The following is a 24223-nucleotide window of genomic DNA, read 5'->3' as shown; positions in this document are numbered from 1 at the left end:
ATTTTCGTGAATTCTTTAAAAATTGTACAAATTATTGTATGACTAGTATGAATTTTTTTCTAGCACTATTTAAAAATGTACTGATATTGTCAGAAATTTACTGATACCATCAGTGGAAAATGTTGTGTTCTTTGTTTTGAGCAAAAGTTACTAAGATGAGGAATTTTAACTAAATTTTGAAAAGATTAGAAAGCTGGGATAATTTTTTTTTCTATTTTATATCTAACTTCTGTTGTTTTAAAAGTGGAATTATTTTATTTTCACTGAATAAGTATTTATTTCTTGGTTATAATGAGCTTTCTTCTCTTTTAAATTCCAGCACGAATCTTTTACACAGTGCCATGATTATAGATGAGACACCTTTGACTAGAAGGTGTTTAGCCCAGTCCTTGGCCCAGCAGTTTTTTGGATGTTTCATATCTAGAATGTCTTGGTGAGTAACCTGAAAGTTCATACTACTGAGAAAAGAATCAAGTTTATTTTTCTTTTCTTTTCCTGCATTTAAGCTGACCTTTGCCCTAATTGCAGATAGCTAGTTTAAGAGACACTGTTCTAGATGTATTTAAAGAAAAATGATTGTAAGTTTCATCCTAACTTTTTGGACATGAAATCAATATAATCACTTCTGTGGTTTATAAGGTAAGATTTTGGTAAGACGGTGTCTTAAAGAACCAAATGAATTCTGTAAATAAAAGAACATAAATGTACAGAAAACTGTTGTTAGAATTTTGATGTCAGTGTTCAAAGCAATTGGAAATAACTTAATATTTAATGTAAAATAGTGCTCCTCTGCAGTATTAATAATTATTTAGGGATTTGCCTACTATTGCTCAGCTTTGTACCAGTTTGTTGAAAGAAATGAAAGGTATAAATGCTCTTTCTTTTCTTTTTTATTAACTTGAGGATGATTTAGAAGATAACAGAAAAATTAAGATTATAATTGTGAACATTCTATACTATATAGAGTATATAAATCTTGGTTTTCTTTTTTCGCCTGCTGGAGTGGAGAGGGCAGAGGCTAAACATAGATCTCTTGATTTGTAATTTTCCTAAATCCACATGTAGAAGTTTCATTAAAGAATAGTGCTTGGAACGTAGTAGGCAAAATATGGGTGGCTGGCTGGATGGATGGATGGATGGATGGGGTGGGTGGATGGATAGATGGATGAGTATACAAATGACTAAATGAGTGAGTGATGTTAATTGCCAATTTGCTAGAGAAAGCAACAAAAATGAATGAAGCAATTAAACTTTAGGTTTTAGAATGTCATTATTAATGGCATAATGCATGGGATTGGCAATAATAGCATGTGGACTTTTAGAATTCAACAGTATAGTCCTGACTATGAGCAAGTATTTCCCTAGAGGCAAAGACAGTAAGAACAGAGTTGGGCAGGAGGGAAGCAGCACTGTCAGAGTAGAACATATACTCTAGTAATTTATACCTGAAGCAAGACTGTAAAGCAGTCTCATAATTAATGGTAAAGGCAGGTGTGAATAAGGTATAATGAATGGGCAAGCAGAACTCAGCCAGAGGAAGTTGGGGAACCTAATGATTTGTTAATAATTTTCATTTTCTTTATGAAGGCAGGGAAATACACACTACACTTATTCCATTATCCTCTTCGACATTTTCTGAGGAGTTTTTATGATTAAAAGTAATCTGTACTTTGACTTTTTGCTCAGGTCTGATGAATGGGTGCTGAAGGGAATTTCAGGCTATATCTATGGACTTTGGATGAAAAAAACTTTTGGTGTTAATGAATACCGCCATTGGATTAAAGAGGTAATGACAGCTAGATCCCTCATCCACTTACAAGTCAGTAAGACTGTTAATGTTCTCCTGATTTCCAGGTCTCATGTCCTCCATTTTTAATGACTGTAAAATACTTCAAAATACTACTTGAAAATCCCTAATTTTTCCCAGCAAAATGGGAATCGATTGACTGAGAAAGACTAATGGTCTATTTTATCTAATCTCCATTGTCAACATTGGCCCCTAAAAACATTTTTTCCTCTATGGAAGAGAATATTTAAGTTCCTTAAACATCAGATTGGTTGTTAGGTATGTCCCAGCTCCTTTTAGTAGTCATTTGTAATTGTGCTTCCTAAATTTGTTTAGCTTTGTGACCTTAATCTTTCCAAGTCTCATCTGTTTCTTGAGGGCAGTCGTAGTGTCTGCCCATGGGCAGAGATTATTAGACATTATACATGTAATGTGCATGATGCTTTGCACATATTAACTGCTTATATTCTGGCTAGGCCTTGAATGCATTTGTGTTGTCATTTCATGTCTTTTTTTTTGTTTTTTTTAACAATTTAAAGATTTGGCCAAAAATATAACATCAATTGTATTTTACTTAGCACATTCTGGTCATATACATAAACATTTTAATCATATCATGCTTAGTGTCTTCCTTCTCAGATGGAAAAATTGCAGCCTTTAATATCTTTATTAAACAAACCTTATCATCTTCCCCTTATTCTCATTTTACATATTATTATCATCCAAGAGTAAACTCAAGCCAAAAAGTTAATTTTCGGATACTTTAAACATCTAGAGCTATTAAGGTATTTGTACATCTATAACTGAAGGAGTCTCTTCTCTATTTCAGAAACTATTAAAGAAGAAGAACAGAATAACACAACACTTAAAATGTTTCAGGCACTGTTACCAATGTTTTATAAATATTAATGAACCTAATTCTCCTAACTACCTTGCTATTATTCCCATTTTATAGATGAAGAAACTGAGGCACAGAAAGAAAGGTTAAATTATGTGGTCAAAGTATACAGCTAGTAAGTAGTAGGCCCAGGATTCTAGCTTGGCTTTTAGTTTCTTCCCTATGCTGTTTGCCACTTTTCTATACTACATCTATATTATTTAAAGCAGTTATGAGTTTCCAATGTTGCAGGAAGTCAGGGACCCCGAATGGAGGGACCGACTGGAGCTGCAGCAGAGGAACATAAATTGTGAAGATTTCATTTTAATATGGACATTTATCAGTTCCCAAATAATACTTTTATAATTTCTTATGCCTGTCTTTACTTTAATCTGTTAATCCTGTTATCTTCATAAGCTGAGGATGTACGTCACCTCAGGACCACTGTGATAATTGTGTTAACTGTACAAATTGATTGTGAAACCTGTGTTTGAACAAAATGAAATCAGTGCACCTTGAAAAAGAACAGAATAACAGTGATTTTTTAGGGAACAAGGGAAGACAACCATGAGGTGTGACTGCCTGTGGGGTCGGGCAAAAAGAGCCATATTTTTATTCTTGCAGAGAGCCTATAAACAGACATGCAAGTAGGGAAGATATCGCTAAATTCTTTTTGTAGCAAGGAATATTAATATTAATACCCTGGGAAAGGAATGCATTCCTGTGGGGGGAGGTCTATAAACGGCCACTCTGGGAACATCTGTCTTATGTGGTTGAGATAAGGACTGGGATATGCCCTGGTCTCCTGCAGGACCCCCAGGCTTACTAGGGTGGGGAAAAATTCCGCCCTGGTAAATTTGTGGTCAGACTGGTTCTCTGTTCTCGGACCCTGTTTTCTCTTATTTAAGATGTTTATCAAGACAATACATGCACTGCTGAGTGTAGACCCTTATCAGTAGTTCTGCTTTTGCCCTTTGCCTTGTGACCTTTGTTGGACCCTTATCAGTAGTTCTGCTTTTGCCTTTTGTGCTATTCCCTCAGAAGCATATGATCTTTGTTAGACCCTTACTAGCCTTTTGCCCTTTGACGCATGTGATCTTTGTACCTACTCCTTGTTCTTACACTCCCTCCCCTTTTAAAACCCTTAATAAAAACTTGCTGGTCTGAGACTCAGGTCAGCATCATAGTCCTACTGATATGTGATGTCACCCTCGGCGGCCCAGCTGTAAAATTCTTCTCTTTATACTATCTCTCTTTATTTCTCAGTCGGCCGACACTTACGGAAAATAGAAAGAACCTATGTTGAAATATTGAAGGCGGGTTCCCCCAATATTCCAGCACAATTGTGGTAGTGTTTTTTTTTCACTTATGCTTTTCTTTTTTTTTGAGACGGAGTCTCACTCTGTTGCCCAGGCTGTAGTGCAGTGGCACAATCTTGGCTCACTGCAACCTCTGCGTCTGGGTTTAAGTGATTCTTCTACCTTAGCCTCCTGAGAGCTGGAATTATAGGCACCTGCCATCATGCCCGGCTAATTGTTTGTATTTTTAGTAGAGACGTGGTTTTACCATGTTGGCCAGGATGGTCTCGAACTCCTGACCTCATGATCCACTCGCCTCAGCTTCCCGAAGTGCTGGGATGGATTACAGGTGTGAGCCACTGTGCCCACCTTCACTTATGCTTTTTTTTAATTTTAATTAACCAGGCATGGTGGCATGTGCCTGTAGTTCCAGCTTCTTGGAAGGCTGAGGTGGGAGGATCACCTAAGCCAAGGTGGTTAAGGCTGTGGTAAGCCATAATCAGCTACTGAACTCCAGCCTGGGTTACAGAGTAAAACCCTGTCTCAAAACAAAACAAAAAACAACCCCCTGCACCCTGCTTTTTTTTTTTTCTGTTTAAAAAAAAATCCCTTTTTTTAAAGTTCGATTTATGTCATGTTAGAGAAGACTGGAGAAGTTTAAAATGATGGATTCCTGACATAATTTATTCCCATTCCTTTTTACTTGCCTGAATTCCTTGAAGCAAAATACAGAGAAGGAAAAAATAAACTTGGAGACAGCTCAGAGAGATTGAGAACAGCCATAAGAAAAAGTTGCCAGGCTGCTGTCCAGCCCTGAAGTCACAAAGTAGGGAAGTCTTTGGCTTTTGTCATTCTGCCAGCTACATGGGCTGCTTTATTTATAAGAACATAAACTACTCTTTAAATACATTTCACTTATTTTAAGAAATTTACATCTGATTTTAGGAAATGAGAATTCAGTTTAATTCTAAAATTTGGTATGTAAAAAAATGTTACTTTACAAATTTTACTGACTCCTATTTTTATATATTTTTTAGGAGCTAGACAGAATTGTGGCATATGAACTGAAAACTGGTGGAGTTTTACTACATCCCATATTTGGTGGAGGAAAAGAGAAGGATAAGTATGTTTATTGTTCAGAGATGATATTATAAATCTTGACTATATATGAAAATTATTTCATTTAAGAGCTAAATAGTATTTCATTGTACCTCAGAATTTAACCTTTTTGTTTATTGCTGTCCTTTGCTAAAGCTTACAAACTCATAAAGCTCTTAAGGTTGGAAGTAATAAGTAAAATATAAAAATAATTTTTAAAATGTCAGATTGATTAAAGTATTTTAAGTTTTAATATGCCACATTAAAAAAAAAAATTTATTGTTTTTTTAAGTGAGATCTCACATTGTTACCCAGGCTGATCTCAAACTCTTGGGCTCAAGCAATCCGCCTGCCTTAACCAATATGCTACATTTTGAAGGAGATGTGTGATACCACTTGCCATAGTTTGTTTATGCTACTATAACAAAGTACCACAGACTGGGCAATAATATAAACAATAGAAATTTACTTCTTGTTCTGAAGGCTGGGAAGTTCCAGATTGAGGCACTGGGAGGATTGGTGTCTGGTGAGGGCTGCTCTCCGCACCTAGTTGGCACCTAGTCGCTGCGTCCTCCAGCGGGGAAGAATGTTGTGTCCTCACAAGGTGGAAGGGATGGCAGGGCAAGAGAACACTCCCTTCGGCCTGGAGCCTTTTTATGAGGGCGCTAATCCCATTTATGAGGGTAGATCCCTGATGACTTAATCACATCCCAAAGGCCACCCCTCTTAAAACTGTTGCATTGGGGTTTAAGTTTCAATATGAATTTTGGAGGGGGCACCATCATTCAAACAAACCATAGCACCACTCGTACACTGTGAGAGTATAGTTCAATACAGTGTTTCTGATGGGGAATTTAGTGTGGTACTAATCAGAATTGTACAATGGGTAATTTTTAGATGCAGCAATTCTTCTAGGTATGTGATCATGTAGATATTCTGTGGCCCAGCATGGGAGCTTATGCCTGTAACCCCAGCACTTTGGGAGGCTGGGCAGGTGGACCACCAGAGTTCAGGAGTTTGACACCAGCCTGGCCAACATGACAAAACCCCATCTCTACCAAAAAATACAAAAATTAGCCAGGCATGGTGGCGGGTGCCTGGTCCGAACTACTCCGGAGGCTGAGGCAAGAGAATCGCTTGAACCCAGGAGGCAGAGGTTGCAGTGAGCCTAGATTGTGCCACTGCACTTCGACCTGGGGACAAGAGGGAGACTCTATCCGCTTCCCCCTCAAAAAGAAATTCTTCTTCTAGGCATTTATCATACAGAAATATTTGCACATGTGTAAAAAGATATTCACCATAGCATTATTTTGTCTAGTGATAATTTGTAAACAACTTAAATGTTCATGTATGTCATAAATATTTTCTAGACTATCTTTCTCTAAATGTATGATCCTTTTCATTATGTCAAAAATTTTTATTTTTACATAGTCATTGTGGTCTTTATATCTTCCAGATTTTATATTTTTTCTTAGGAAAGTTTTTCCCATTCCAAAATTATAAAGAGAAATTTTTTCCTTCATTTCTTTTAGTACTTTTTTAATGGTTTTTGTTTTATATATATAATCAATCCTTAATATACATTTGTGCATGCTTCAGTGTTGGGATATTTATTGGAATTGCATTGATCGTATTGACAAATTTGGGGAGAATGCAAGTATTTACAGTATTGTATCTTCCCATCTAGGAGCTTGCTATTTGTTTCTTTTTATTCAGATTTTCCTTTATGTCCTTAAGTAAAACTTCATAATTTTCTTCCAGTTAAGTTTATTTTTAAATGTTTCTTAGTACTAAGGAAATTGTTTATATATTCCCATGAGGTTTTTTGGGGTATTTTCTTAATGTGGTCATGAAATTTATTGTTTATTAATAGTCAAATTTGCTGTATTAGGTAAATGTGTTTATTTTTTTTAGTCCAGCTTCCCATCTACACTTTTCAATAAAGCATCCACATACGCTGTCCTGGGAATACTACACTATGTTTCAGTGTAAAGCCCACCTTGTGATGAGATTGATTGAAAATAGGATCAGTATGGAATTTATGCTACAGGTAAGTATTAAAGTTAAGAACTTAACAATGGTAAATAAATACCTGTATGTGTGCAACCTGAATATGTTTCTGTAGAATAGGAGTCAGGACATCTGGATATATAGTTTTGTCTGCCCACTAAGCAACCTGTTCTTTATATTTGCATTTCCTCAGATGTAGAATGGATATCAATACCAGAACAACTTAGCACATGATTTTTATGGAGACAGAATGTAGTGGTTGGGCATGGCATCTCATGCCTATAATCCCAGCACTTTGGGAGGCTGAGGTGGGTTGATTGCTTGAGGCCAGGTGTTCGAGACTAGCCTGGGCAATGTAATAAGACCCCATCTAAAAAAAATTTATATTACAAAGTCAGGCATAGTGGCATGATTCTGTAGTCCCACCTTCTTGGGAGGTGGAGGCAGGAGGATTGCTTGAGTCCAGGAGGTTGAAGCGGCAGTGAGCTATGACTGTGCCACTTCACACCAGCCTGGGCGACAGAGCGAGACTCTGTCTCAAGAGAAAAAAAAAATTAGAATTGTCGGGATGAAAGTAAAACATATCTATGCATATGAATTTGTGTTCTGCATTATATTAAGGATGAAATGCCACTTTAAACTGTTTTCAATAGAAAAATGTAAACCAATATAAAAAATGTTTGTTTTTGCTATTGCTAAATTTTGCCATATATTTTAAGCAAGTTTTAGTGTAAATAGTTGTGATTTAGTAGTTGAGAGTGGAAACCAAATGTTCAGCCATTTTTTTTCATTGATAACATTCTTAGAGGCAGGTAAAAAATAATTTTTTTAAAGCATTTTAAGTTTGCTATAAAGTTCAGTTTCTTTAATCTTTCTTTCACCTTGCCTTTTTTTTGGTTTGTTTTGTTTGTTTTTTGAGATAGGGTCTTACTCTGTTGCCCAGGCTGGAGTGCAGTGGTGCAGTCATGGCCCACTGCAGCCTTGATCTCCCAGGCTCAAGGGATCCTCTCATCTTTCTCAGCCTCCTGAGTTGCTGGGACTATAAGCATGCACCATCACCCCTGGCTAATTTTTGTATTGTTTGTAGAGATGGGGTTTCACCATGTTGCCCAGTCTGGTTTCAAACTCCTGGGCTCAAGCTACCCACCTACTTTGGTCTGTCAAAGTGCTGGGATTACAGGCATGAGCCACCGCACCCAGCCTTTAGAATGAAGAACAGAAACATTAAATGAGAGATGGTCCATAAAGAGCCACTCAGGCTTTGGAGTAGTATAAATCCTGATGAGTATCATTAACTTCTTAATTTCTAGCTTCTATGTAAACTCGTAACACAATAAATTATTGGTATTATGTAGGCACCAGCCCCACAGGGTTGGTGGGTTTTTCTCTCCGTGTGCAGAGACAAGAGATCATAGAAATAAAGACACAAGACCAAGAGATAAAAGACAGCTGGGCCTGAGGGACCACTACCACCAAGACGCGGAGACCAGTAGTGGCCCCGAATGCCTGGCTGTGCTGTTATTTGTTGGATACAAAGCAAAAGGGGGCAGGGTAAAGAGTGTGAGTCATCTCCAATGATTGATAAGGTCATGTGAGTCACATGTCCACCAGACAGGGGTCCCTTCCCTGTTAGGTAGCCAAGGCGGAGAGAGAGAGGACAGCTTACATCATTATTTCTTCTATGCTCTTTTCAGAAAAGTCAGAGACTTTAATACTTTCACTAATTTTGCTACTGCTATCTAGAGGGTGGAGCCAGGTGGGCGGAGCCAGGTGTACGGAATGGAACATGAAAGTGAAACAGGAGCATGACTGCTGAAGCACAGCATCACAGGGAGACGGTTAGGCCTCCGGATAACTGCGGGCGGGCCTGATGGATGTCAAGGCCCTCCACAAGAGGTGGTAGAGCAGAGTCTTCTCTAAACTCCCCCGGGGAAAGGGAGACTCCCTTTCCCAGTCTGCTAAGTAGCGGGTGCTTTTCCTTGGCACTGACGCCACTGCTAGACCATGGTCTGCTTGGTAGTAGGCGTCTTCCCAGACACTGGTGTTACCGCTAGATCAAGGAGCTCTCTAGTGGCCCTGTCCGGGCATGACAGAGGCTCACATTCTTGTCTTCTGGTCACTTCTCACTGTGCCCCTTCAGCTCCTATCTCTGTATGGCCTGGTTTTTCCTAGGTTATAATTGTAGAGCAAGGATTATTATAATATTGGAATAAAGAGTAATTGCTACAAACTAATGATTAATGATATTCATGTATAATCGTATCTATGATCTATATCTAGTATAACTATTCTTATTTTATCTATTTTCTTTATTATACTGGAACAGCTCATGCCCTTGGTCTTTTGCTTTGGCACCTGGGTGACTTGCCGCCCACAGTATTATATACTTACTGTAATTCTTAATGAACAGTATTATGCAGTATATCATTAACATTCAATAATGTTTATATGAAGAATGGTTTTGTATTCTGGCTGCTTATATCTTTGCATATTTCTGTTGCTGGTAGTCTTTAGAATAATCTATGTAATAGTGAAATTATTGTCTTCTATAATTGACTATAATAAAGTTATAGTGCGAAGTGAGTATTCTATATAATTGAAAAGAATCTGTTATATGAACTTACTAAATGATTTTATCCTTACAGGTTTTCAATAAACTGCTAAGTCTGGCTAGTACTGCTTCATCTCAGAAGTTCCAGTCACATATGTGGAGTCAGATGTTGGTTTCCACATCTGGGTTTTTGAAATCCATTTCAAATGTCTCTGGCAAAGATATTCAGCCGTTAATAAAGCAGTGGGTGTATCCTTTTCAATAGCAGTTCAACAAAGTGGGGAAGGGAATAAGGTATATGTGCAAGGGGAAGATGGAAGGAGAGGTTTGAGGGGGACTAAAGGAAGTATGAACTGTTTATATTTCTAAACAGTGGTAGAAATAATGATGAACTGTGGATTGTTTCATCTGAGATTCCTACTAGACATTAAGGTCCACACACGTATGTTTATATTTGTAAAGTTTGGCATATTTTAAAGTATTTTCTAGTGAGTAAAGACTATGTGAGTAAAAAAACTGGTTTGATGGTAGGATAGGTAAGTAATCTGCCAGAGAGGCCTGTAGAATTACTTGTGAGGTGCAGTAGTTTGGTGACTTGTGGATGTAGTTAGGGGTTGGCACAATTGGAGTGGTATCTTGGAATTTTGCAATTTTTGCATTTTTCACTTTATTATATTAATAACCTTGTATAGTGGTTCTGCTTCTTTCAAAACACAAATTTGTCAGTGTTTCAGAAATTTTATTTAAATCTGGGAAAGCATTTTTCACAAGTACTTTGAATACTTTGCGACCTGATTTACAGCAGAGTATGCTCTCAAACTTTGAACTGGTGGGAATGCACTTGAAAATTACTAATACCAAGATGGATAATTTATTTTGTTTAGTACATATTCACTTTTGTATGTAAAATTTCCTTTACAATTCTTCAGAGATCAGAGTGGAGTGGTAAAATTTTATGGAAGTTTTGCATTTAATAGAAAACGAAATGTCTTGGAATTGGAAATAAAACAGGACTATACATCTCCTGGAACTCAGAAATATGTGGTAAGTGTTTTTCCAAAATGGCCTTTGTACTGCTATCTCCTCAGTTTCAATAGAAGAGGGACTTAGGGATGGGTTACTACTTAGAAATTAATGAGATTTTGTTTGCAGAGGATAATTTGTGAAAACATTGGCTTTGTCAAAGAAGGGAAGTGGAGGTACAGAGATATCAGGGGACTCAGAATCTTCCAGTTGCCCTCTTTGGCACCAATTGCCTATCTAGGTCTCCAGATACTCATTTTGTGTAATATCATTTTATATCTTGATTTATATTTCTCTGTACACATAAGCATACATATTGGTATTTTTTAAATCACATCTCTGAACAGTGTGTTGTTTTTTTAAAAAGGGACCACTTAAAGTGACAGTGCAGGAGTTAGATGGATCCTTCAATCATACGCTGCAAATTGAAGAAAACAGCCTTAAACACGATATACCCTGCCATTCCAAAAGTAGAAGGTAGGCATTACATAATAACTATAAATTGAAGGGTAAACTACAAATCTCAGACTAAAATGCCAAAATAAAAATTCTGTTGTATACCTAATTTTTAAAAATTATACTTTAAGTTGTGGGATACATGTACAGAACGTGCAGGTTTGTTTCATAGGTATACACGTGCCATGGTGGTTTGCTGCACCCATCAACCCGTCATCTGCATTAGGTATATCTCCTAATGCTATTCCTCCCCTAGACCCCGACCGCCCAACAGGCCCTGGTGTGTGATGTTCCGCTGCCTGTGTCCTTGTGTTCTCATTGTTCAACTCCCACTTATGAGTGAGAACATGTGGTGTTTGGTTTTCTGTTCCTGTGTTAGTTTGCTGAGAATGATGGTTTCCAGCTTCATCCATGTCCCTGCAAAGGACATGAACTCATTCTTTTTTATGGCTGCATAGTATTCTATGGTATATATGTGCCACGTTTTCTTTATCCAGTTTATCATTGATGGGCATTTGGGTTGGTTCCCAGTCTTTGCTATTGTGAACAGTGCTGCGATAAACATATGTCCATGTGTCTTTATAGGAGAATGATTTATAATCCTTTGGGTAATACCCAGTAATGGGATTTCTGGGTCAAATGGTATTTCTGGTTCTAGATCCTTGAGGAATTGCCACACTGCCTTCCACAATAGTTGAACTAATTTACACTTCCACCAACAGTGTAAAAGCATTCCTATTTCTCCACATCCTCTCTAGCATCTGCTGTTTCCTGACTTTTTAATGATGGCCATTCTAACTGGCGTGAGATGGTATCTCATTATGGTTTTAATTTGCGTTTCTCTAATGACCAGTGATGATGAGCTTTTTTTCATGTTTGTTGCCGCATAAATGTCTTCTTTTGAGAAGTGTCTGTTCATATCCTTAACCCACTTTTGATGGGGTTGGTTTTTTTCTTGTAAGTTTAAGTTCCTTGTAGATTCTGGATATTAGCCCTTTGTCAGATGGATAGATTGCAAAAATTTTCTCCCATTCTGTAGGTTGCCTGTTCACTCTAATGGTAGCTTCTTTACCTGTGCAGAAGCTCTTTAGTTTCATTAGATCCCATTTGTCAATTTTGAATTTTGTTGCCAATACTTTTGGTGTTTTAGTCATAAAGCCTTTGCCCATGCCTATGTCCTGAATGGTATTACCTAGGTTTTCTTCTGGGGTTTTTGTGGTTTTAGGTATACCTAATTTTTTTAGACAGAGTCTTGCTCTGCCGCCCAGGCTGGAGTGCAGTGGCGTGATCTCAGCTCATTGCAATCTCCGCCTCCTGGTTCAAGCAATTCTCCTGCATCAGCCTCCTGAGTAGCAGGGATTACAGGCACCTGCCACCACCCCCTGCTACTTTTTGTATTTTTAGTAGTGACGGGGTTTCATCATGTTAACCAAGCTGGTCTTGAACTCCTGACCTCAGATGATCCGCCCACCTCGGCCTCCCAAAGTGCTGGGATTACGGGCATGAGCCACCATGCCCAGCCTATGTATACCTACTTTTTTAGGTAGAGAACATGCTATCAGATATCTTTTTTTCCTCATTTTACTTCCAGTTAGTATTACCAAACATTCTTTGTTTGCTTGCCTTCTTGATGACATTTTTATCTTTAGAATTAAATAACAATTTTTTAACATTTAGCTTTAAGAATCCTCATTTTGTTGGAAGGTAGAGGCTGAGGGGTGAGAATGGAAGTTCGAGTTTTTGGTACTAGAAAAAAATTCAAGACAAATAGGTTCATTCTTACTAGTCTTGTTGGATCAATACCTACAGGAAATATTAGAAAAAATGGTGATTGAAGGGAAAGAGCTCAATATGTCATGAAAAGCCTCTGCATCTTGCTGTGTCTTTTTTGCTTTTTTCTCTATATTATCATGCCCCTTCAGAATCTTCTCGATGTATTTCAAAGGCAAATTCCCACTTTTCTTTAATATATTTTTCAGTTACCACTTATTTGGCACAACAATTAGTATGTACTCTGAATAGTGAGAGATGAGAACATGTCTGTGCTTTGCTGGAGAAATACGAACTTTCAGGAACAGAAGTGTTATACTCATGACTGTGTTTAGTTCACTCAGATAGATGAGAGTGTCTGTTGACTTTGAAGTCCTTTAAAGAACTTGATTCTGAAATCTTACAGTCATTCTTACTCTGAGAAAATTCTTCCTTAAATCAGAGTGAGTTACTTATTTCTTTTTGTCCTATCCGCCTTGGAAATTGGTAACATTTGATTGCTATTCTCAGGTTTTTTTCTCTGTAATAACAGAATGTCATTTGAGTATTCTCTGGTATGAGGAACACAGGAAAACTTTTCTCCGTGCCTGTTTTTATTTGCCCTTCCCCAGTTAACATAAAAACAGTTGCTTTTGTTTTTGCTTATCTTGAATCTTGTGCATATTAATTGGTTCTACATATGATCAGTACTCTTACGATACTTTATTAGTTAATTCATGTAGGACAGAACTTTGCATATATGCAGCAGACAACTCAGAATTATTCGTTTCCCATTTCAAGCCTGATCCTTTTTCTATTTAAGAGTTTTCTTTACTGATATATCCCCTTTTCTATACAAAATTGCAGCACCAGTTCTTGGAATATATGTTTTAGGTTGACATTTTATTATATATTTATGCTTCTTGTTAACATTTGATCAGGAAAATAATTTGATATTTACTTGATTCCCACCAGCTTTTAAATAAACACTTTGTTCTATTTAAATTTTATTACATTTGATAGCCATTTTTCCTAAGGATAGCTTTCAATGTTGTGTGAAATCCTTTATTTGAACTTTAGCTGCTGTTAATCTCCATTCAGAATTAGAAATCTCACAGTTTTCTAACCTACTTTTTCTTAAACGTAGGAATAAAAAGAAAAAAATCCCACTGATGAATGGGGAGGAAGTTGACATGGATCTTTCTGCAATGGAGTAAGTTAGTTAACTTAAATATAAGGTTATAATTTTTCTGCATTCTCATTTGTCTACTTCATTATGCATATGTAAAAGCATGTAACTGTCCTCCAGATGAGTGCTTTAAAAATTTTTTTAATAGAAACCCTATGTTAAAACAGTTTATGTAAAATCATAACTAATCAAAGAGATAAAAGTAAGTCTGCAGAGCCTAGGTGAAATTAAGAGGAAATGCATTATGGTTGAGGGGTGGGCATAACTTTGACTAGGCAGCTTTCTTGTTCTCTCTTGGTGGCCTCTAGAGCAGTGCTCAAACTATAACGTGCATGTGAATCAGTTGGGGACCTTCCCAAAATGCAGTTTCTGATCCAGTACTACACTAGTGAGGCCTGATAGTTTGCATTACTCGTGAGCTCCCTGGTGATACTGATTCTTTGTCCTTAGGACAAAGGTCTGGGGTGCCTTAAGTCTCCCTATGCTTGCGAAACAATTTAAAAACCACAGTTTTAAACTTTATGTGGTAATATTTATTGATTGACAGTGTTTTATTTTTAAATATGATACAGCTCAGACTTTCTGATTTTGCCCATTCTGTACCTGTATATTTTTTATAAAACCTCTGTAGTTATTTACTAACTTGATTGCCAGATTATCACTACTGTTTATATACAGATTATGTTCATTTGCCCTTCAAGATCAGTGTTAATTTTTTTTTTTTTTTTTTTTTTTTTTTGAGGCAGAGTCTTGCTTGATTGCCCAGGCTGGAGTGCAGTGGCACCATCTTGGCTCACTGCATGCCTGGCTGCATGCCACCATGCCTGGCTAATTTTTGTATTGTTAGTAGATTTGGGGTTTTGCCATGTTGGCCAGGTTAGCCTTGAACTCCTGACCTCAAATGATCCACCAGCCTCGACCTCCCAAAGTGCTGGGATTACAGGCATGAGCCACTGCACCCAACTGAGATCAGTGTTAATTTGATTTTTTCATAGCAAGTACTTTGCCCGTAGTAAGCACGCAATATTTGCTGAATTTGAATTAATATTACAGATGGTGTTTGTTTTTTTTTTTTTTTTTTGAGACGGAGTCTTGCTGTGTTGCCCAGGCTGGAGTGCAGTGGCGCGATCTCGGCTCACTGCAAGCTACAGGTGGTGTTTTTTTCATGGAAGTGTTGACATAGACTAGATGTTTTAAACAGTGTTACTTTCAGAAATACATGCAAATAAATTTGTGATATGCCTCCAAATCAGATTTCAGAACTTGCTGTTTGAAAAAGGCAATCATGAGTCTAGTATTTTTAAAAGTTTTAAGTCAGCTGAACAAGAAATTCGTCTCATTCTTTTTTTCGCCTCATATAATTACAAATCAAAATCACCAAAATAATTTCAGATGGGAAGTAAGAGATTCAGTATCCTTTGTAAAAGACAATTAATATTTTCTTATTTTTGAATGTCCTTTTAACAAGATGGATATGGATCAGACATTGTGAGAAAGTTGATATATGTTAAACATTATGAGGAATTTGTCAGTGCAGTTTTAAAAAATGAATACAGTAAAACTCCAGGCAGTCTTGAATACTACATCTAAAAGGGAACCTGGTTAATAAATGCTTTGTATTTATTTTCTAAATATGTAGATTATAAGTTTAAAAATTAAATTAAAAATAAAATTATATTTTCTTTCAGTGCCGATTCCCCTTTGCTGTGGATAAGGATAGACCCAGACATGTCAGTATTGAGAAAGGTAGAATTTGAGCAAGCTGATTTTATGTGGCAGTATCAGCTCCGGTATGAGAGAGATGTTGTTGCACAGCAGGAATCCATTTTGGCTTTGGAAAAATTCCCTACTCCAGCATCTCGGCTTGCACTCACTGATATATTAGAACAAGAGCAGTGTTTCTACAGAGTAAGAATGTCAGCTTGCTTCTGTCTTGCAAAGGTGAGATTATATAAAGCATAAAGGAAATAAAGATGACTATTGTATATATTCTTTATATCTCTGAAAATAAATTAAAATTCACCTAGTCTTTAAATTTACTTGGTAGCTGATTCTTTGAAAGCTTTTGCCAAATGCTTTTAAATTAATAGGACTATTTTGAAAGAAACATGTTTTGACCTGAAAACAGATATGCAGAATAATTTTATAATTGTCAAAATGAAAAGTTAGAGATTTTAAAAATCAAAGATAATTTTCACCATTTTGTTGAATTGTCAACCACGTTTTTAAAGTGAAGAATATATTTGGTGAGCAATTTCTTGGTTTGAGTGATGTTTTACATTAAAGTACATGAAATCTCTGTGTGCGTGTGTGTGTGTGTGTGTGTGTATGTATTTTGTTTTTTTAAATAAAGACAAGATCTCACAATGTTGCCCAGAATGGTCGCAAACTCTTGGGCTTGAGTGATACTTCTGCCTCAGCCCCCGACACAGCTGGGATTACAGGCATGTGCTGCCATGTTCCACTGTATTCAATTGATTGATTAATCTTAATTATCCCACTGTAATAATTATTCACATTGATTTGAGTTTATAAATTGGCATTAGTGATAAGTAACTTAAAATGGTAGACTCTATAATATTCTAGAAAAGTTAATTAAGAAAACCAAATATGTTTCTTTAGATGCAAATTATCTGAAGGTAGAACAAATGGAAACCAGAAAAATGCAGACAAAATTTTGGCCAGGAATAATGTTTTCCAGGTATTTTTTAAAAACTTGATAGTAGGGCCGGGCGCGGTGGCTCAAGCCTGTAATCCTAGCACTTTGGGAGGCCGAGACGGGCGGATCACGAGGTCAGGAGTTCGAGACCATCCTGGCTAACACGGTGAAACCCCGTCTCTACTAAAAAATACAAAAAGCTAGCCGGGCGAGGTGGCGGGCACCTGTAGTCCCAGCTACTGGGGAGGCTGAGGCAGGAGAGTGGCGTAAACCCAGGAGGCGGAGCTTGCAGTGAGCTGAGATCCGGCCACTGCATTCCAGCCTGGGCGACAGGGCGAGACTCTGTCTCAAAAAAAAAAAAAAAAAAAAAAACTTGATAGTAGGTTCATTTTCCATTTAGTGATTCTTGCCTTCCTCACTGTTAAATCCATTTGTCCTATATTTCAACAAGTTTATAATGGTTTTGATTTCTTTTTAATGATAATAAGTGAGTAGTTTAATACCTATGTTCTCAGATATGTGAGAGAAAGCAGTGATTTTCTTTGATAAAACCATCTGCAGAGAATATAATTTCGTTGTTTCTATTAAGATCTTTGTGATCCCTGTATGCTAAAATCTTAGCAGGTCTATAAAATTGTAGAATATGTTGTTTAATCATAATTTCATTTTTTTGGGGCATGATTTTTATATACCCTAAAAATATCAATAGCAAGACATAGGGTAAAGCAAGATACGCTTTTGTAAAGCATGCTTGCAGGCTTAAATAGTAGCACTGCATTTGGCTTCTTGTTCAGTTAGGGTAGATTGAAAAACCTTATTTAAAATTCATGATGATGTTTCTGTCTGATGAGGTTAAAATATTACAATTATGTCTGTCTAAATGAATAAAGACAGACTATTCAAAATATGAGTCTTTTGCATACGTATTTTTCTAAAACGTAATACTGCCATTTAGAAATTAACTTGTAGAAAATAATTATAAGTACATGTAAGAATTATTTTGACCGAGTGCAGTGGCTCACGCCTGTAATTCTAACACTTTGGGAGTCCGAGGCAAGTGGATCACTTGAGGTCAATAGTTCAAAACCAGCCTGGCCAACATGGTGAAACCCCATCTCTACCAAAAATACAAAAATTAGCCAGGTGTGGTTGTGTGCACCTGTCGTCCCAGCTACTCAGGAGGCTGAGGAAGGAGAATCTCTGGAGCCCAGGAAAGCCCAGGACACAGCGGTTGCAGTGAGCTGTGATCGTACCACTGCGCTTTAGCCTGAACGATAGAACAAGACTCCATCTCAAAAAAAAGGAAAAATAATTTTTTTTTTTTGGAGATGGAGTCTGTCACCCAGGGTGGAGTGTGATGGTGCCATCTTGACTCACTGCGACCTCCCCCTCCTGAATGAAGCAGTTCTCCCACATCAGCCTCCCAAAGTAGCTGGGATTACAGGCACCCGCCATCAAGCCCAGCTAATTGTTTTTGTATTTTTGTAGAGACGGGGTTTCACCATGTTGGCCAGGCTGGTTTTGAACTCCTGACCTCAGGTGATTCACCCTCTTCGGCCTCCCAAAGTGCTGGGATTACAGGTGTGAGCCACCATGCCCGGCTGGAAAAAGAATTTTTTTGCAGGGTGAGTTTGTATAGTTTCTTGGAAATGGTGATAAAATGCTAAATTGTTATAAATTTCTGAGAAGTGAAGTTGTTGAAAAACCAATGCAGTTATAGTATTGATAACTTTTAAGAAGCTGTTTTATTTAAAAGTATGTTTGCATTGGTAATGGAAATTACTTTGTTTTTTAATTATTTACAGATTGCAAATTCAATGGTGAGCACATGGACAGGACCACCAGCCATGAAGTCACTCTTTACTAGGATGTTTTGTTGTAAAAGTTGTCCAAACATTGTGAAAACAAATAACTTTATGAGCTTTCAAAGTTATTTTCTACAGAAGGTACAGTTTACTTTCTAATTTTCTCATGGTTTTTATATATCTCAGTTTAAGTTGGAGACTGTTCAAATAATAGGTGTATTTACTTTCTTTGCCTCTATTCTTTTTTTTTTTTTTTTTTTTTTTTGAGATGGAGTCTCGCTCTGTGGCCCAGGCTGGAGTGCAGTGGCGTGATCTCAGCTCACTGCAAGCTCCGCCTCCCAGGTTCACGCCATTCTCCTGCCTCAGCCTCCTGAATAGCTGGGACTACAGGCGCCCGCCACCACACCCAGCTCATTTTTTGTGTTTTTAGTAGAGACTGGGTTTTACCATGTTAGCCAGGATGGACTCGATCTCCTGACCTCGCAATCTGCCTGCCTTGGCCTCCTGAAGTGCTGGAATTACAGTCATGAGCCACCGCACCCGGCCTCTTTTTTTACTTTTAAACTTTTTTCCAAACTGATTAAGTGATTATTGATTTTGTGATCTGTGTGCAAGTGACTCATTGGCCACATTAATATTAAAGAAATGTTAAATAAATTAAGAAATTAAATTAAAGAAATATTAAAATTAAAATTAAAATTAAAGAAATATTAAAGAAATTAAACAGAAATGTTTAATTTGCCTTTTTGATTGGTTACCTGAGGGATGGAGAAGTGAGTAGGCCCTTCTGTTGGCAGTCCTAGAATGTGGACAGCACATCTGAGTCAGAGACAGCACAGCATGGAGTTCTAGTGTTAGTCCCAGTCCACTACTCACCAGCAGTTTGCACATGTACAAGTTTCTTAACCTTCTACACCTCAGTTTAAAATTTATCTTTTTTAGAATTAAGATCAAGTATGTAAAGTGTTTTATACTACACTTATATTAAGTTTTCTATAAGTGGAATTTTTAGAAAGTGGTGGCGTGCTGTGGTCTAGTTAGAATCATTGTTTTAGGAAAGGATATGGGAATGACAGGATGGTCAGCATTTGGGCTATTTGGATATCACACATAGAGTTTTTTTAGTAATTTCATAATAATGAAGGCAGAGATCAGGTTAACTAGATTGAACTAGAAAGGAGGAGTGAAGTTGAAGTGGAGAGAACTAATGAAGCCTGTTCTTTCATGATTTCAGTCAAAGATGTAAGAAAGGATACTATGTTGAGGATGAAGCAAGGTTGAGAAAAGGACTTTTTGAGTTTGTTTTGTACAGAGGAAGAACAAACTTGATGCATGTGTGACACAGGGAAAAGAGCCAGTGGAGAGGGAGAGATGAAATAGTCAAGTGGAGAAAGTAAATAGAGAAGGTTGAGCAAGTTCTGGAAGTGTTAGAGGGTGGGGCGCAGTAGGGAAGTAAATTTTAGAAAAGATAAGAACATTCCTTTTTTTGAGGCAGGTGGAATGTAGATTAAAAACAAGTGAAAAGATAGATGTTGAGGGAAATGTTAGGCAAGTTGAAATGTATTTATGATGGAAAAGAAGTAGATTGCACAGCAGCATTGGGGTGCCTTTTGAGAGTGGAAGCCAGGATGTATTTATAGTAAATCTAATCAGCAGGACAGATCCAGGGTGATCCAGGTTTTGGGAAAGGTAATAATGGTGTGATCAAAGAAGTCTGTGGCATCCTGTTATTTTATTTTTAAGAACTGCTCTGTATTACCATTTCACGAATTTATGGTATGGAAGCAAGTTGATTTCTGTGTCCACCTTATATTTGTCTCATGATGCCACTGTGCCTTCATGTAGCTTAGGTCAATGTTTCAATCTGGAGTTATGAACCGTTAGTGAAGGGATCATGAAATCAGTGCAGTTTTTTTGTTTGTTTGTTTGTTTGTTTGTTTTAAATAAAACAGAATAGGTAGTATTCAGTATAAGCCATTTGTGGTTTACTTTTAAATTTGTATATAGTGCATTTAAAGTGTGTGTGTGTGTGTGTGTGTTAGGTTGTGTTATAAAATGTAGTTTTTCCTGTTAGCTACTGTCAGAAAAATTGGAAAGTCAATGCTTTTATTCCAATTCGCCTTTCTGATAATACTTCTAGTGGACAGGAGAGAGAGAGAGATTGGTACCTAAATGAAACTTGAGTCTCAAAGGGCAGAAAGGGCATAAGACAGGTGTTTCTATGGAAAAGAGCCTCTCCCTCAGTTGTTCCTATGGTACTAACACTGACTATTGTTGCTTTTGTTATCTCTGCTTCTTCAAGCAATAAAATAAGCCATTCTCCTTTCTGACCTCCATTTTAGAGGAATAATTATTTTGAGTAAGAAGGGTTAGTCCATATCTCCCTATGTGCTAAAGACTAAGATGTCTAGTCATCTGTAGTCCTGCCTAGAATTTAATTAGGTTTGTTTTACTGACAGAGTTAACCAATGTGTGTAAGTCATGTTTCTACTTTCTTAAAAATGTTGCCTGTGAAGATTTGGAAAGAGAAAAATTAGGCTGCATTTCAGATGATTTATCATTTTTTCCCTAGGTTGAGGATTGGGTGTTCCTGAGGATTAGGTGTTGGGAGAATCAGTTTGTTCTAAGACTGAGTGGCTCCACCTACTTATGTCGTTTAATCCTGAAAATGGTTGTGAGGAAATGAGGCTCCTACTCAATAGGCAACTAGCTAAAGACACCTAGCACAGAAGGTAGTAGAGTTTAGTTATTGAATAATGGTCCATCTAATGCTGAAATCTGTACCTTTTCCATTGTATTACACAGAAGTAATTCTAAAATCTATGCCTTTTCCACTGTATCACATATAAGCGAATTTATATAATTTACATCACATGTATTTCCTCCGGTAAATGAGGACCAAGGCACATAGCCTACAGAGTGATGTGCAGTCATGCAACTCTTCCCTTAGTTTCCTGCCCAGCTCTTCTCTTATGTTAGAATGCTTTGAGATATGTTGTCAGTGGGAGGGGTTGGGATGTGGAGGTGTTAGGCTCCGTCCAGATATCTGTGTCAGCCCAAGAGTAACTCTTTTCTACTTAGAGTTCAATGAAATGTAGTAACAAAAAGTTAGGTTATGTGCTTTTAAAAGCTCTTTTTTTTTCTTTTGTAGACTATGCCAGTTGCAATGGCTTTATTAAGAGATGTTCATAATCTTTGTCCTAAAGAAGTCTTAACGTTTATTTTAGACTTAATCAAGTACAATGACAACAGGAAAAATAAGGTGAGGTACTTTTATTTTCTTATCTTCTACAACAGTTTTCTTAGAAAGGCAGAGTAATTTTCTTAATATTACAAAACTACCCAATGGTATTTGTTTCTGAATAAATAGTCTATAAAAATCATCGTTGAGTCCATAGTACTTGAAATTTCTAGAGACAGAGGCATGTAAACACGATTTATTAGAATAACCAGTGGATAAAAAACAAGATTAGTTTTTAAATGTTCTTCAAACCTCTTGTAGTGTGGAGAGGAGTAGTGCATCAAATTTGGGATAGCCAGCTAAAACTTGGTAAAACCTGACAATACAATTTTATTTATATACATTTATTTTTTTGTTCACCTAGTGATACCTAAAAGAGTTCTCGATTGGGATTAACTTGTTCCTTGATTCATTTGACCTTTTTCTTTTTTCTTTTCTTTACCATTATGTCTTTATTCATTTATTTAGCAAATAGCAATTGGGTGTCATGCTTCAAAAATTATTTCATCCTACTTTTTAACAGTCCAACAATCAACAAATGTTTTTAAGAATATATGCTATGCTAGAGAGTGTCCCATGTTACCTGGAATGGAAAGATGGTTGATGTCTTAATGAACTTTATTTATTCATTAAACAACTGCTCTATATTAGTCTGATTTTATACCATCAAGGACACAACCTGGTAGGGAAATCAGACAAGTAAACAGTTGGCAGTCATATGTGATAATTGATCCAATGGAAGTATATATGATTCCCTAGGGGAATGCAAGGTGTAGTCCTCTCTCAATATCCATGGGGGATTGGTTCCAGGACCCCCTTTTTGGATACCAAAATCTACAAATGTTGAAGTCCTTTATATAAATATTTGCATATAACCTATTCACATTCTTTCATATACTTTTAAATCATCTCTAGATTACTTGTAATACCTAATACAATGTAAATGCCATATATATCATTGTTAATACTGTACTGTTTAGAAAAGAATGGCAAGGAAAAAAGTCCATATGTGTTCAGTGCAGGCACAGCCTTCCTTTTTCTTCCCCCAAATATTTTTGATCTGAGGTTGGTGGAATTCACAGATGCAGAATCCATGGATATGGAAGCCACATATACAGAGAGAGGGTCAGATATAGTGTCTACTTCGAAGGATGTAGAGAGAGACTCAGGGAAGTTTAGTATAGAAGTAGTGACCCTCAAACTGAGTCATAAAGATGAATAAGATTTTCCCAGAGTTTGAGTAGGACCAGTCTAGGAAGATTGTTCTAGCAGAAGGAACAGCACATACGAAGACACAAGTAAGTGTTAGGATAAGTCAAATTGATGAAACTTTTAATAAAACATTACAACAGTAAAAAAAAAAAAAAAAAAGTCACAGGCATGTTTATTAAAAGATGACTATTTTAATGAAAATCAGGAAAAAAATATTGCCTCTTTAACATTCAAATAATTTTAAACTTAAAGACTCCTTTAAAAATTAACATTTTAAAAGAATATATTAACTCATTTTTTCTTGCCACTGTTTAATACTGTTGACTTCATCTCTGATAGGGTTTATGGTCATTGGTCTCTCCCAGAATAAAGCATATTAGGGACATAGGAGTCCAAGGTTATCTTTTAGTTGCCTTTGTCATGATAGTCCAACCTTTTTTAATGAGTAGTAAGCTCATCTATGCATACTAATTTTAGGAAGCATGTGCTTTTTATTCTTTCATTATTGTTTTGCTCAAATGGCCCAGATTTTCATGTAATTTAATACTAAATTAGAATAATAAAACTAATAACTAGTAACTAAAACTAGTAACATTAAATTAACATAAGTTATCTAGTGTTTTATTTCACTCAATACATAGGTGGCTAAGTAGTTCCCAGGGAAATTTTATCTGATGGATGGTATAACAGGCTGTTTCCCATTATTTCACTTAAAAGTTAATTTCATGATTATGTTAAAGTTTTTTCAGCAATCAACCTTTATTTTTTATTTATTTATTATTATTTTTTGAGATAGAGTCTCGCTCTGTCACCCAGACTGGAGTACACTGGCGTGATCTCGGCACACTGCAACCTCCACCTCCCAGGTTCAAGCGATTCTCCTGCCTCAGCCTCCCAGGTAGCTGGGACTATAGGCATGTACCCCCATACCTAGCTAATTGTTGTACTTTTAGTGGAGACGAGGTTTCACCATGTTGGCCAGGCTGGCCTCGAACTCCTGACCTCAAGTGATCTGCCTGCCTCGGCCTCCCAAAGTGCTGGGATTACAGGTGTGAGCCACCATGACCAGCTGCAGTCAACCTTTAAATTGTGTTGGCCTGCTTGTAGGAAGCCCTCAGATGTACCTAAAACACATAATTACTATTTTTTTTTTAATTACTCTCTGATGCTTGATTTGGGGATTTGATTTCCAATTTTTTTTTTTTTTCTCGAGGCAGGGTCTGGCTTTGTTACCAGGCTGGAGTACAGTGGTGCAATCCTGTCTCACTG

General features: G+C 37.0%; 1 protein-coding gene across 9 annotated transcripts in view; it reads left to right on the top strand.

Moving 5' to 3' along the window:
• Positions 1–24223, top strand: part of TAF2 (TATA-box binding protein associated factor 2) — a 108948-nt gene that overhangs the window by 36820 nt on the left and 47905 nt on the right. For 7 of the 9 annotated variants that reach the window (XM_077942426.1, XM_077942424.1, XM_077942431.1 and 4 more), the window contains 11 exon segments: positions 320–433; positions 1687–1786; positions 4999–5084; positions 6974–7109; positions 9715–9869; positions 10550–10664; positions 11011–11120; positions 13996–14061; positions 15726–15978; positions 18502–18642; positions 21653–21763. In XM_077942426.1, the coding sequence (XP_077798552.1) occupies positions 320–433; positions 1687–1786; positions 4999–5084; positions 6974–7109; positions 9715–9869; positions 10550–10664; positions 11011–11120; positions 13996–14061; positions 15726–15978; positions 18502–18642; positions 21653–21763 (1387 nt within the window). 9 annotated transcript variants of the gene reach the window in all.

The sequence above is a fragment of the Macaca mulatta genome, chromosome 8 (assembly GCF_049350105.2).
Source record: "Macaca mulatta isolate MMU2019108-1 chromosome 8, T2T-MMU8v2.0, whole genome shotgun sequence".
In the NCBI taxonomy this organism is placed as follows: domain Eukaryota; kingdom Metazoa; phylum Chordata; class Mammalia; order Primates; family Cercopithecidae; genus Macaca; species Macaca mulatta.
The sequence above is the reverse complement of the archived record's forward strand: the minus strand, read 5'-3'. Positions and strand labels throughout refer to the sequence as shown.